The sequence below is a fragment of the Mustela erminea genome, chromosome 10 (assembly GCF_009829155.1).
Source record: "Mustela erminea isolate mMusErm1 chromosome 10, mMusErm1.Pri, whole genome shotgun sequence".
Taxonomy (NCBI): Eukaryota; Metazoa; Chordata; class Mammalia; order Carnivora; family Mustelidae; genus Mustela; species Mustela erminea.
Genome location: NC_045623.1, coordinates 105,036,195 through 105,051,737, shown reverse-complemented (window position 1 = coordinate 105,051,737; position 15,543 = coordinate 105,036,195). Strand labels below are relative to the sequence as shown.

General features: G+C 48.9%; 1 protein-coding gene and 1 non-coding gene across 17 annotated transcripts in view; both read left to right on the top strand.

The window, feature by feature from the left end:
* CAMTA1 (calmodulin binding transcription activator 1) overlaps positions 1-15,543 on the top strand; it is an 821,619-nt gene that overhangs the window by 400,537 nt on the left and 405,539 nt on the right. For all 16 annotated transcript variants that reach the window (XR_004276407.1, XR_004276406.1, XR_004276405.1 and 13 more), the window contains one exon: positions 11,322-11,457. Coding sequence is in view for 8 of the 16 variants with exons in the window: in XM_032303260.1 (XP_032159151.1) it covers positions 11,322-11,457 (136 nt within the window). In the remaining 8 variants the exon portion in view is untranslated. The remainder of the gene's footprint in view (positions 1-11,321; positions 11,458-15,543) is intronic.
* LOC116568332 lies at positions 5,120-5,226 on the top strand. The gene has a single exon (XR_004276556.1). It is a non-coding gene; the product is annotated as a U6 spliceosomal RNA (small nuclear RNA).

The window sequence follows — 15,543 nt, the reverse complement described above, 5'->3', positions numbered from 1 at the left end:
GACAGCAGGCTTCACACAAACAGGGCTTAGGACACTTCTGTCCACAGCAGCACCTAGAGTGCCTTAGCAAATGCCTGGCCCGTAATAGCTGCTCAATAAATATTAATTGAATAAATCGCTGAAGGTCGTAATAGAATTTCGAGCTGAGCGCCCCGGGAGCTCTGTGGAAGGAGCTGTTAAGGACTCCCTGCAGACGTGCCCTGCACTGATGGTCATTACCACCTCCTCCTGTGGGCAGTCTCTTTCCAGTGACCCCCAGTCTCCATTAACAGGAACAAAACTGCGGTCAGCAGGCTGCACGGAGTGACCCTCGGGAAAACAGATTGGCTTCGGCAGCTTGAGCTGTCTCCTCATCCTGCCGCCAGTCCCCCACAGAGCCGTCCTGGCCTGTGGGCGGGAGAGGATGGCACTGCTCCCCGGGGGTCCCCCTGGCCTGGCCGTCCTCAGGGTACAGGGCGGCCTGCGGGACTCGGGTGTACGCAGCAATCACTGTGGGGCAGGCTGTCCCCACCTCCGTTCTGGAGCATGGAAACAGGTGTCAGGACACCCTCCACCAGAGCCCCTGGGGACGGTCGCAGCTGGAGCAGCGCCGCAGGCACTGACGGCTGGCGGCCTAGGGGGCTTTTAGGCATCCGAATCTACCCAATCGTTTGTTTCCTGATAAGAAAGCCTCTTTTACGATTTTCAATTTGCCCTTATTTTAATGAAAAGAAGCTGGGGTTGGACCGCCCAAGAAGGAGCTAATCAAATAAAGCAAATTGGTGTTACCTTCTCTTGGTCCCTATTATTTCTATGGCTCCAGCTGGAATTTATTATGAAAAGCAATTGGTTTTCATATCTGGCCGATAGCAGGCCCAGCCGGGCCTGACAACCCTTTCCTCCCTATCGTTCCATAAACAGCTCGCGGTGGCCGACTGCGGGGGGGGGAGGGGAGGGCACGGAATGCGCCCCACACTAGCTTTCCTGCTCCTTGTCCCCCAGATCGGGAAGACCCTATAAACAAGTCAGAAGGAAACACCAGGTTGAAAGTTAATAAGCCAGCTCCTGTCCAAGAGACTCGGGCTGTCGCGGTGGCTTCTTGGGGTTCCATTTCGCGTCCTATCAACCTTGCTGCATTCCAGCCATCAATTACTGCTCTTGCTGGGTCTGTGTGCAAGGGAGATAAGCAGAGGAGACATTCCTTTTCCAGATTCCTTTCCTCTCCTTGCAGCAAAAGGAAGAACTAAAGGAACAATTTAAATCGGGTTCAGGCGATCCTTCCTTTATATGAAATGTTCTGCCGTGAGAGGGACCGTGGGCTCTGAAAGTACCCTGGGGGCGTTGCTACTAGAGAAGGGGAGAGGGTACCTGGGGATGTGCCGGGGATTTATGGCAAGATGCCAGGAAGGGGTGCAGTGGGCTGGTTCGCTGGTTCTGTTCTTACCAGCTGTGTGACCTTGGGAAAGTTAATTCCCTTCTCTGTGTCCCAAACCTTCTCATCTGTAAAGCGAGGCTAACAGTATTCATCTACTACAGCTGTCATGGGATTCCCAGGAGAAGCGGGTAGGAAGGGCTTCACCTCTAGCTAACACACTGTGAACGCTTGACAAGTGGCCCTTCTTGTTGTCATAGCAATTGTTGTCATGCTGGTTATTGACATTTTGGACTAGACCATGTACTTCTAAAGGTACACTGAAATCAGGCCATTCTGTGTTGGAAAGATGAGAAGGAGAGGTGTGAGGACGCATGTGCAGACTGCCGCGAAGTCTCTAACTGCCCCCTGGGGTGGAGACATAGCCCTGGCCTCAGGAGCAGCATCCCCTGCTCTAGGACACTTTGTGCCTTGTCACAGGAGGCTGTTTCACATTTGGGGTCAGGGCTGGAGGCCATTGGAACTGCAGGAACTGCATTTCCCTGTACGCAGGCCCTTCTCTGTGCCTCATGGTAGGAGGGATGGGGCCAAGGGCAATAAATAGAAGAGGAGGAGGTACGGGAGCCTGCGCAGGTTCGGCTTCTAGCTGGGAAAGGGGACTCTCTGGAGATGCTCATCGTTTAGAAGCCATCCAGACACTGCTTTGGGAGGCTTGCTAGGAACGAGGACCTCATCTCTTCTCCAAGGGAAGCCACAGGGACACATCATAAGAGTTCAGCGGAACAATAGCTGAGCAGCCAGATCCAAGCTTTATAGCACCAAGTCTGCTCCCTCTGGGCCAGGCCAGGGGAAGGGGTTGACAAGAGACTCCAGGAAGCCCACGGATGCTGGGGGAGCAGCCTGACCTCAGCTGTCTGCGTGGAGTATAAGGTGGGTGTCAGGGTCCTGGAAATGAGCCATTAGTGACAGGAAAAGGGGGCTTCTAGGAGGAATGGCCATGGACCTGAGCTGTTTTCAGTGCACTGATATCTTTTCTTTTTTTAAAATTTTATTTTATTTTTTTCAGTGTTCCAAGATTCATTGTTTATGCACCACACCCAATGCTCCATGCAATACGTGCCCTCCTTAATACCCACCACCAGGCTCACACATGCCCCCCTCTCCCCTCCAAAACCCTCAGTTTGTCTCTCAGAGTCCACAGTCTCTCATGGTTTGTCTTCTCCTCTGATTTCCCCCAACTCCCTTCTCCTCTCTATCTCCTAATGCCCTCCGTGTTATTCCTTATGCTCCACAAGTAAGTGAAACCATATAATTGTCTCTCTCTGCTTGACTTATTTCACTCAGCATAGTCTCTTCAGTCCCATACATATTGATACAAAAGTTGGGTATTCATCCTTTCTGATGGAGGCATAATACTCCATAGTGGATATGGACCACATCTTCCTTATCCATTCGTCTGTTGAAGGGTATCCTGGTTCTTTCCAGTCTGGCAACTGTGGCCATTGCTGCTGTAACATTGGGGTGCAGATGGCCCTTCTTTTCACTACATCTGTATCTTTGGGGTAAATACCCGGTAGTGCAATTGCAGGGTCATAGGGAAACTCTATTTTTAATTTCTTAAGGAATCTCCACACTGTTTTCCAAAGTGGCTGCACCAACTTGCATTCCCACCAACCGTGTAAGAGGGTTCCCCTTTCTCCACATCCTCTCCAACACATGTTGTCTACTGTCTTGTTGATTTTGGTCATTCTAACCTGTATAAGCTGGTATCTCAATGTGGCACACTGATTTCTAAAGTTAGACTCAAGCTCAGGAAACAGTGTCCGGACCATGCCTTTTGTAGGATTAACCTAACCTTGGCTGCAGTTCCCCGTGGCTCCATAAATTCCTATTTAATATCCACACCCCAAACCTCTCAAGAACACCTCACTCCTCTGATCTTCTGTTATCAATTGTCTCCTATGCACCTAATTTGAAAAATGTATTTTGCCTTAAAGTGGTGGATGAGTGTGTGGGTGCCTCCAACAGATGGCCTCTCCAATGTGTAATGTTTTGGTCATACCTACAACATGCCACTTCAAAGTCCAAGTCTCACCATCATTGCTCCTGGCAGTGGGACCCTAGAAAAAGGGGCCGAGTTATCATTATTAGTACGTATTACATGGTGGATAGCATGCTGGGCACCTTGCATGCATAATGTTTACTACAACAGAGAGACCAAATGATTTGTTCAAGGTCATACAGCTCATAAAGAACTGAGCCAAGATTGTAACCTTGGGCTCACTTCAAATCCCATGATCATCTTTTTAAAAAAAATTCTTATTATGGAAAATTTCAAACATCTACAAATATAGATAGGCTAGTGTAATAAACTCCTAAGTACTTATCATCCACTTTCAATGGCCAACACATGGCCCATCTGGTTTCAGCACATTCCCCCCATGACCACACACATTATTTTGAAACATATCTTATACACTACACAATTTCATCAGTAAATGCTTCAGTGTGTAGCTCTAATATATACTCTGCATGGCAGTTATCACTCTAAAAAACTAATAGTTCTAGATACATTAAATGCCTATAACAGTTGAAGATTCCAGTTTCAAAAATACCATGTATATGTATATATTTATTTTATTTTATTATTTTTGTATTTGGCTCAGTATCTAAGTAAGGTCTATATATTGACACATCTTTTGTCTCTTTTAATCTATATATTTCTACTCTAGCATTCTCTTATTCTCTTTTTTCACTCAATTTATTGAAGAATCCAGGTCATTTGTCCTGCAGAGCTTCCCACAATCTGGATTTTGCTGATTATATCCCTATGGTGTCCTTTACCATGTTCTTCTGTCCTCTGTGAATCTTCGAAAGTGGTAAATCAAGAAGTCTGAGTATTTCAAACTAAAAAAAATTTTATTTCCTACAACAAATTGTTCTACCATGGACACATCCTGTCTGGTTGTCTCTCTTTTGTGATATTAGTCACTGTCGATGATTCATTAAGAATAACGGGTTGCAAAATGGTGACTTTTTGTCACTTTTTCATTTATTGGTAGTAATACTTTTACAGAGAAAGTCCTCCCTTTTTGTGTGGTTTGTTAACTCAAAGGAACAGTTGGTACAGAAAAGGTGAGATAAATGCCTGATTCTTCCTTCTAATCCTTTTTTAGTTTTCAGAATAATGTATTGCATCACTAGTCTCCTCCAACAATGATCACTTAGTTTTTTTGTTTACGTGCTTTAGTTTCATTATGAACTTATGGATTTAAATATATTTAATGTGTTTTAACTCAAAGAAGCTGCTATTCTTATTGACACTGAAGTTGGCCCATTTCTGGAGCCTTTTCAATTTGGTTCCCAAGTTCTTTTTATATGATTTAAAATCTTTGACACAGCTCACATTATAGTTAATGGTGAAACTGAGTGTTTTCCCTCTAAGATGAGGAGCAAGACAAGGGTGTTTATTCTCACCATTTCTATTGGAGGGTCTAGCCAGTGCAATAAGGTAAGAAAAAGAAATGACATGGAATGCCTTTGAATGGAATGGAAGAAGTGAAACTCTATTTATTCATAGGTGACTTGACTATAAATGTAAAAGACCCTAAAGAATCCACAATTTTTTTTTTTACTGGAACTAATAAATTAATTTAACAGAGTCACAGAATACAAGGTCAATATGCAAAAATCAAATCGTGTATCTGTCTATAAGTGGAAATGTGGGAATGAGCAATCCAAAAAGGAAATTTAAGGTAAACAATTCCAGTGCTCCCTTCAGCAGCACGTATACTAAAATTGGACTGATACAGAGGAGATCAGCATAGCCCCTTCACAAGGATCACACACAAATTCATGAAGTGTTCCATACTTAAAAAATAAAAAGTAAACAATTCCATTCACAGTAGCATCAAAAGGGAAAAAGCACTTAGATAAATTTAATTTATAAAATATAAAACCTATACTACAAAGTCTTACTGAGAGAAATTAAAGATTTACACAAATGGAAAGGCACTCCATGTTCCGTGATTGGAAGTGATTAGAAGATTCAATATTGTTAAGGTGGCAATTCTTTCCTAATTGATTTTTAGACTCGCTGCAACCTCTATCAAAATCCCAGCAGGCATTTGTGGTGCTGCAGAAATTTTCAAACTAACCTTTAAAGTTTCTACAGGAATACAAAGGACCTATAATAGCGAAAACAATTTTGAAAAATAAGAGCAAGGTTGGAGGACATATAGTCCCTGACTCCGAAACTTACTACAGAGCTGCAGCAATCAGGACAGTGTAGTATCGTCATGAGGATGGAAAACAGAGCAAAGCGTGAAGTCCAGAAATAAAGTCTGACGTTTATGGTCAATGTATTTTCATCTAATGTGCAAGTATAATTCAATGGGGGACAGGACAGCTTTTTTTTTTTTTTTTTAAGCAGAAACAAACAAGAGAAACCAAATGGCGCCGGGACAATTGGATGTCCATGTGCCAAAAATCAACTTGGGCCCTTTTCTCAAACCATACAAAAAGTTAACTGAAAATGCATCATACATTTAAATATAAAAGCTGAAACTATAAAACTATGAAGAAAACACATGAGAAGATTTTTGTGACCTCAGGCTAGGAAAAAGAAATTCTAGATATGATATTGAAAGAATGATTCATAAAAGAAAAAAAAATCAATAAATTGGAAATTTACCAAAGTTAAAACTTCTGCTCTTCAAAAGAAACCCATAAAGAACAGAAAAAGTCACAGACTGGGACAAAACATTTGCGAATCCGATGTCTGATAAAGGACTTCTATCTAGATCTTATGGAAATAGCTCTTAGGGGGCGCCTGGATTAAGCCTCTGCCTTCGGCTCAGGTCATGATCTCAGGGTCCTGGGATCGAGCCCCACATCAGACTCTCTGCTCAGCAGGGAGCCTGCTTCCCTTCCTCTCTCTCTGCCTCTCTGCCTACTTGTGATCTCCGTCTGTCAAATAAATAAATAAAATCTTAAAAAAAAAAAAAGAAATAGTACTTACAACTCAAAAAGAAGAACACAACTCAATTAAAAATGGGCAAAAGATTCAAATAGACATTTCACTAAGGAGCTTCTGTGAATGGCTAATGAGGACATGGAAAGACGCTCAGCATCATTAATCTTTAGGGAGATTTAAATGAAAACACTGCCACACACCCAGGAGGATGGCCATCACCCAAGAGACAAGACAGTGCCAGAGGCTGGGCACGGTGTGGAGATGCTGGAGTCTTCATTCAGCTCTAGTCAGAAGGTACAACGGCGCTGCCCCATTGGAACACAGTCTGGCAGTTTTAGGTTTATGTTCTCTGATGTGTCTGTCTTTCACCTGTTGTTGCTGGGTTTTTGATCACGCTGAGGAAGTTTTCTCCACTTTCAGGTTATAGAGAAACTCACCTGTATTTTCTCCCAGTAGAGTGATTTTATTTACTACATTGAGATATTGGTCCACTTGGAATTCATGCTGCTGTACAGTGCAAGGGATAGATCCAATTTTATCTTTTTCCATATGCCAGTATCACTTAGGAAAGTCGTCCCCTTCCCCTACTGACTTGCAATGTCTCCTTCAGTGTGTACTAAATTTGCATATGCAAGTGGGAATATTTCTGGATCTCCTAGTCTGTTCCCTTGGTCTTTCTATGTATTCATGTGTCAATTCTATACTTTTGAAAATACGGAGGCTTTTTAGGACTAGCTAGCTCTACATCTTGGTCCTCTTTATTCAAGTTTTTGACTATCGCTGGTGTTTTTTCCTTTCCAATAATTTTTATAATAAAATTCTCTAGATCCAGCAAAAATCCTTATGGGATTCTTGTCATTACCTTTTATGTATAAATTAATTTTGGGAAGATTGACGTTTTTATGACCTCTCTCTTCCTGTTACGTTATGCTTTTGCACTCCCTGAACCTAACTTGTCCTGTAGACTTTTGTAGTTTTTGTCTTCAGGTTTTCAGAATTTCTTATTAAGTTTATGCCCAAGTATTTTGTTTCCTCTTTCTGCATCGTGCTTACTGTCTGATGTAAGTCATACAGTACATATGCGACGGCGTCCTCCGTCATTCCTCTTTTTCATTTGTGTGTGTGTGTGTGCGCGCGTGTGTGTGCATATCACACGCACACACACACACTATTGATTACGTATCTTCATTTTATATCTGCTTGTTGACTTTCATAATTCACGGTGGTTTCTCCTTTGATCCCAGGGTCTTTTTACTAGCCTGCATGAGTGTTACTGGTCTTCCTGCCATTAGTTTCTCAGCTTCGAAGTGTTTTTGGCTAGAAGCCCGTCATTAGAACGAAGCTCCCTGTTGTCCACGGTTTGTCCTCTCCGCTGTGATGGGGGACTTGGTTGTCTCCCGGAGGCTCTCTTGGACGGCAGCTTTAGTCCTGGTGTCCCCCTGGAGAGCCCGAGATGGGGACTTGCGTACCAGCCATTTATCTGAGAGGGGGTCCCGGGAAACACCAGCAGGGGGCGCGAGCGTGGGCGAGGAAGGAGAGGAATACAGAGGAAGGGCTCTTGTCCAGCAGGTCTCCACTCGGGCAACTGGAACGTAGGTTCTGGAAGACCGGGTAGAGCACCCAGAGTCGTCCGAAGCAAGGGGTGAGGACACCTGGGATTGCCTCAGAGTTGTCCCAGTTGCGGGGTGAGGAAGCCAGGACTTCACCCCCCCTTTCCTATCCCCTTACTGGGTGCAGGATGCTTTCAGGGCCTTAAAGATTACCCTGCCAGCAGAGCAAACCAGGCCTGGCCTCACAGTCTGTGCTAAACCAGGAGACTTTCGGGAGGCTCTGGAGTCACACTGACTCCGAGTAAATCCTGTGCAGATGCTTTCTGGGTACAAAGGCTTTGTTCCCTCATCTGTATGTTGGAAATGATGACAGTATCCCATGGATTGAGATGTAGCTGTGGATGTCATTGTGATGTAGATACAGGTGTCGACATCGAGACACACAGTGGGGTGTAGAAGGAGCCAGAGACACAGGCAGATACAGCTGCAGAGGCCGGTGTAGACACCCACATGGAGGCAGAAGGAGACACAGGTGTAGACGGGGGCATAAGAATGCCAGGGGCCTGCTCCCATGCCAGGCCCTCGCTGGGACTGCGGATCCACCAGGGGCAGGACTTCTGTGCCTACTTGACCCTCTGTCCTCGACTCTGTTCCCACTTCCCTGCTCTTCTCAGGTGAGTGCTACCTTTTACGCTGTCACCAGATGTTCTCAAGCCCTCCCCCGACTGGCCCACCCCTCCCTCCTCTCCTGGACCCCTTCCCACCAGCTCCGGCTTGCCCTGGATTATCTTCTGGGATGGCACTTTGGCCTCGCTTTCTTCGAGCGGTGGGGCCCCTCTGCGGGCTGGTTTTCTCTTAGGACCCGAGAACTCTGGAGGGAGGGGCCTTCCCCATGACACAGAGCCGAGGCAAGTTCTCATAAAATCAGAGTGCTGGATTAAACGCCATTACGTTGCTCATTATGGCAAGTTAAAGTGATGATTCCATTTATTAAGGCCATTTAAGGTGGACACTTTGGTTCCCCGTGGGATTGTGTCCATCTCAAAGTGTCGGGTGACAGGGCCATTCTCGCGTTCCCAGAATGCAAAGGGCAGGTCGCTGGAGGAGGATGGTTTCCTTAGGCGGGTGTCGTTGTGGCTCTGACTGTGGACGTTGACAGTATTTTGGGAAAGTTCAGTCTGTCTGGGTCATACAGTCATGATCTGGGGACAGCTGGTCCGAATATACTGCTGAGGGTCCCTAGCCATATTTATTTTTGATCTTTATTTTTTAAAAAGATTTTATTTATCTATTTGACAGAGAGAGAGAGAGAGCGAGTACAAGCAGGGGGAGTGGCAGGCAGAGGGAGGGGGAGAAGCCGGCCCCCCGCTGAGCAGAGAGCCTCATGCGGGGCTTGATCCCAGGACCCTGGTATCATGACCCGAGCCAAAAACAGATGCTTACCCGACGGAGCCTCCCAGGCGCCCCACTGACCCTGTTTAGAAAGGGCGGGCGGATGGCGCAGATTTCTGTATAGCCTCTTCGCTCACGAGCAGTTGGACTGGATTGATGTTGGAACAGACCAGTTTTCTGGGACCAGTGGAGTCCCTGCAACTCCATGGATGTCTTCCTTCCTGGTGGAGGGGGAGAGACGAAGGCAGAGCCCGTCTACTTGGTCGGATACATTCCTCAGCTTACTCCTGAGGCCACGGCCCGGAGCACAGCAGCTGCATGTTGGGTTCTCCCAAGAATGCGAGCCTAGAGCAGGGCTGAAGTGGAAAGAAGCAGGCACAGCCGGGCCCACGTTTGAGCGTACTGCCCATTAGAAACGGAAGAATACTGTAGGGTTTTCAGTGCAAACTTGTAAGCTCCAGACAGACGGTCAGGTGACAGCATTGTGACAAGCATGTGAAGCCATTGCCCAGTTGTTTTAGTCGGCCAGACTTAGGGAGGAAACCAGCGCTGACACAGACCAACTGCACCGTGATCAGCAAACAATGAAGTGGTGGGAGTCGTTGTCCAAAGTCTGTCGTTCCCATTGGAATTGCTGTTCCGTCATCAGCTTGCTGCTGAAGGACACTGCCGCTGGCTGGATGGGAACGGCCATTAGCCGCTGTCACCCCAGCGTGACTTTCTTTCCCCTACAGACCATAGGAAAGTAAGACCTCACTGGCCAGTGTTGGGTGCCTACTTGTGAAATTCCCACTTGTTCAGGGGAAGAGGAGGCTCTTGCCCCTGGAAGCCCGGCCGGCCTGCCCTCTCCACATGTCGCTCCAGCAGAGACCCAGAAGCCCACCGGCCCTGGAAGAAACACCCTCTTATGCCTTGTCTGCGTGAAGAGCCCTCGCGCAGTGGCTGGAAGCGACATGTGCCTGGGCTGGTCTCCTGGGCACACAGACTCCCCCGTGCCCCTTTGTGCCGGGGTTTCAGTCTCAGAGGGACCCGGAGCTGGCTGCGGGGCGCGAGCGGTGTGCTATGAGCCTTGGGGGGACTCGCGGGCTTCCTTGCCAGCCGCAGGTGCCCCCCAACCCCGCCGCCGCTTTATTCTGGAAGGGGCTCACCATGGACGTGCTGCCGGAGGAGTTTGGTTCTTTCTTTTTTGCGGGGATTTCCAGACCAAAGCGTGTGCCCGCCGCAGCTGCGGAAGTATGGGCGGACATCCTCTGCTCTCTGCGATTGGCGCGTGACTTCTTTTAGGAAAAGTCAAGGTTCTTTCTGTTCTTTTCAAACTGCACTAGAGCGACTGGCCACTCTCAGCATTTAGCAAGTGGGAAGTGGGCTCTTTTCCTAAGGTTAGGGTGGCTGTGGACCAGACACACAGACAAATGTACCAGGTAGGACTGAGCCTTCTGACAGCCAAGCCCAAATGTGAAACAATCAGGTACTTAGCTGGCCTGGGAAGAGGGGCTGTGGACGTTCCCGTGAATCTCGCAGTGATCTAAACGCGGGCAATGAATCAAGAGCGCGTGGCCTGGACGGCTAGTCCTTCCATTGGTCTGTTCTTAACATAGTCATCTAGCGTCTGCATTAAACTTATTTATTTCCTAATGCTGGGTGATGGATTAAAAGATGTGTAGAAAATCTTTCTACAAGAGATAAGATATTGCCGGCTGCCACAACACCCCCGGCTCTTTTTGCTTTCTCTTGCTGTTTTTTTCTACTTTTCAGCGCAGAGCTGAGACCCCCACATCGTATATCTTGATTAGATGGTGGATATTACTAAGGGGATGTTTTTTAAGCCTATCATTGACACATTTAATTCATTAGGTACCAAATCCACAAGCAAATTTTGGCTGGCCATAAAACATGGTTAATCCAGGAGCTGCAATAAAAGGTGAAAAATTATGTCCCGGCAAATGTGGAATATTGCTTTTCTGTAGAGACTTTTACTGGTCTACGATATCTTTCTTCATAAATTTTTCTTGTGCTCAGTTCTCTTGGTAACTTAACCATTTGTTGTTTCCAGACCACAGAATGGCTCAATGATCCTCTACAACAGGAAGAAAGTAAAATACAGGAAGGATGGATACTGCTGGAAGAAGAGGAAAGATGGGAAGACGACCAGAGAGGACCACATGAAGCTGAAGGTCCAGGGAGTGGAGGTAAAGGGCAGGAAGGCTCTCTCGGTCCGCAAATGTTATTTCTGGGCTGCGAGGACGTGGAATCGCTTTGGAGTAACTTGCTGCCAGTATTTTTGTTTGCCAAGACCCCGTTTGCTGTTTTGTTTTGTTTGCTGCTTTCTTACCCAAGAGTCTGCAATCCGGTTGTCCGTGAAGGCCAGGTTTAGCTAACGTCCTCGTGTTTCTTGGGAGTCCTTGATGTGCAGACTGGTATTTGCTAGGCTCCTGCCGAGTCCTGTGTTGTGTGTATCACAGAGGGACATGGAGAGTGCAGGAGCGAGGGAGAGGGGCCGCCTGAGGTCTCCCTCTCGAGGTGGCCTGGACCTGCCCCTGTTGAGTGGGTCCCTTGGGAGCTGGTGATCTCCAACCAGAGCCTGGCTTGCCTCCCTCTACTATCGGCCTCTGCTCTTTCCCTCTGGGTGTTTGGACCTCAGGGAGCTCGAAGGTGTTAAAGATAACTGGATGGGATCTCAAGGTGTGCGGGATTCTTGCGGCTTGGGTAGAGGTGGGTGCTGTGGGTCACGTCTTGGGATCCGTGCAAACTTCAGCTTGGGTCCTGGGGGAAGACAGGGAACAGGCTGGCTCCTTTGCTGTTGTTCTGATGCCACAGGCTCTCACTCTGGGCAGCCATGGAGACATTCTCCCGAGGTCGTTTCCTTGTTTGAGGGCCCGAGCCACGTGCCACAGTGGGAGAGGGAGAAGGTATGAATCACGGTGCCTTCTTGGCCTGCTGGTTAGCGAGCAGCCATGTCTCAGCTGTGCTTGCTGATCCTCGTAAGGGATCTCCCCCACAACGGATCTCCCCCGTGGTCTGGTGCTGGGTCCCACCAGGAGCTGAGAAGCTGGCCTGGGACCCGTCCAATATTTTGCACTGATGAAAGCCAGGGATTGTGGAGGCCATTGGCATGTCGGGCCCCCAGCCTGCTGGGACTGATCACGCGGACCGTGAGCCCACTTGACTTCAACGGCTCCCACTCCAGGCTGACGTTCTTTGTGGCGCACTTCGTCATTGTGACTTTTTCTGTATTAATCACGCGCTTTTATGGCTGTTAAAAATAGCATCCAGCGGCTTTTATTGTATTACCCCACAGAGAGAGATAGCTTTTGTTTTATGTGTGTGTGTGTGTGTGTGTGTGTGCGCGTGTGTGTGTGTGTGTGTGTGTGTGTGTGTGTGTGTTTAAATACCCAATAACAATGCTTTCTAGAGAAGAACAAAGAAAAGCCCGGACACGAGAAATTCCTCTTCGGTATGCTCTCTCGTGTTCTGTGTTTGCACAGCGTGCTCGAGTCAGCTGGTGAGACACGAAAATGCAGATGGCCCCAGTGTGCTGGGTCTAGCTCTAGGACGGTGACTGGGGATCATACCTGCTGACCAGCCAGGGCTGCGGGGCGCGCGGGGGCTCGGAAGGAGCAAAGCGGGCAGGACGCGTGCGGGGCTCTTGCTGGTACTTGCAGGATTGCGGGAGCTCACGCCAGAGCTGCACCTTCGGCCCCGCGCCCGCAGGTCTCTGGCGGGGCTTGTCCTCGGTCCTGTATAAGTCGGGAACTTCTGGTCGTCCGCGGAGACCGGGTGGAATTCTCCCGCGGCAGCAGCTCCGAAGCCCAGGGCCAAAACCCATCAGTGTTCCCTTTCTTCCCTCCCGTGATAAATGAGAATTGTCACTGGGTGGAATCAGAATGATGTGTGGTTGCTTTTAGGTCCTGTTTGTGTTTGGAGTTCTTTGTGGCTCATGCTTACCGTCTCCCGTGCGGACACCTGTAAGGGGGGAGCTGGGATCCTCAGGACCCCAGGGAAGGGACAGCAAGGGGTTTCTGTGACTTCCTGAGCATAAGTGGCCGTGCGGAGTGGGAACGGGAGAGGGGCTTGGAGACCCTTGGTCGGCCACATGTGGGGCCTGCTTTCTGGTTCTTGGAGAAGGAGGCCACCACGGCAGGCCCATGGTGTGGCCCAGGTGGGCAGGGATGACCCGAGAAGCTTCCTAGTGAGATGGGCTCGAAGCTCAGCTTTTGAGGTTGGGTAGGACTGTGTCCGTGACTTACCTAATATTCTAGGCTTCCCTTTCCACTTAGCACAGGGGTCTGGTTGACATCTCTGTTGATAGGTACAGCCCCACCCCCTTTCCCTGCTCTGCAGTGTGTCACCACGGGCGCATTGGAGCCACTCCCCGCTCAGCGGACTCTTAGATTCGGCTGAGCGTGTCAACATTACAGTGCGTCAGGAAATCAGCTAAGACATGTCTGCTTGTCCACGTGTGCAGCCTGGACCTGCCAGAGTGGCCGGGCGCAAGGTCTGAGCATCTTGCGTTTTACTGGACACTACAAATGGCTGTGCTAATTACACGTCCAGCAGCACCAAGAGTCACCATCCCTTCCCTACCCGCCTGTACGTACGCCGATGGACACACCTAGTTATCTGTGGGGATGATCACGTCGTGTTAGTGGAAGTCCTTTGTGATGGGTTGTCTACCACAGGCATAATTTTAAAGCAGCTGCAAGAAAAGACCTTTTTGGCAAGAGCAGCCCCACATCTCACTGTGCATTTCCTGCATTTGCTCCGGTATGTACCGGTGGCAGGGAAGCCCAGAGGTCATGCGGGGATAGGGGGCAGTGGTCCTCTCTACGTGGGAAGTCGCCGTGCGGACATCCATGGAGCTCTGCGTCTCACGGGAGGAGGCTTCCGCGTGGGAACCCCGACTCCTCCTTCAGTGGATTCAGCCGGATGGTTCCCAGGGACTCAGGACGTCCATCATGCCAGGCTTGGGACCAGCCCCTGCCCCTGCCCCTGCCGTGGGGGTGGCAGACGGTCCTGCTCAGGGTCTCGGAGATGTGCTTTTTCTTCCACTGAGCTGGCCTCCTCAGTTCAAGGGCATGATAAAGATATTCCGATCTACCGTTTAGCATATCACTCGCTATAAGCCTTCCCTCAGGCCAGGAAAACTTCCAGCCCTGTTCACGGAACTGCTCAGCAGTCCGGCTTCTTTTGTTCTCCTAGGCTGGGGCCCTAGGAACACGCGGCAGCTCGAAAGCCCATTGATTTTCTCAGCCAGGCACAGGAGGGGGCAGCCGCTTCTGAAGCTGACGAGCTGTTAAGTCCACGATTAGTCGTCTTGTCTGTAAGCCACGGAGAAGCTAGCTCGATAAGGTTTCCAGGGACGACAAAGGTTGGCAGGGAGGAAAAAGAAGGTGGTTGTGATGTCAACGTTTCATGAGATGAAATCGCAGCAGGCCGGAGGTTGGCCCTGCTCCCCAGGCAGAGTCGTGCCTGCTTCTCTGGAGCCTCGCTGGGGGGAGGGGCTCTGGGGGGAGGGGACTTCCTGAGAGCAGAGGGGCAGGTCTGAAGCATCCCCATGCCTCCGGGATTGCCACACTGTGGGTTAGGTGAGCTGGGTGAAGTCTTTGGGCCGAGCCAGAAGAGTTCATGTACTTTTTAAGTTCATGGAGCTGTTCTCTGGCCCCAGAAGCTTATGGCTCTATTCAGAACCTAGGCCAGCGCTGGGTTCTCTGCTTCCTGACCCCTTCTGTGCCAGATTCCCACAGCAGACAGGAACCCCACACTTAGTAAGCTGCTGGTTTATGAATCCCCAGCTCTCCTATCTCATTCAACCCTCATCGAAACATCCGTGTAAATTTCCCATTCTTAACCCATCTCATAGATGAAAAGACTGAGCCCGACAAGGTTTCTACTGCCCCTCTATCCTGCCACAAATCAGCATGGGGCCACGACTTGAGCTGAGGTTTCCCTGGTCGTACAGCAAAAGCTCTTGCCATGACACCTGTTGCTCCCAGGTGTTCTGGAGGGATCTTCGGTATTTTCAGATCAAGTCAACACCTACTCTCCATCCATCAGGCAGCTGCCAGGCGCTTTCCATCCAGCACATTGTGATAGATACTGAAGATGCAGCGTTCCGATCTCACGGGAGGGGGAGGTGATGGCAAAACCTCAAGTCCGCATCTCCAGCGCCAGATCAGGAGGGGCGTGTTGAAGGAATGGCACGCCCGCCCTCGTGGGGAACACAGAGGAAGCATCCCTCAGGCAGACTCCGAGGCCAAGAAGTGACATAAACACAG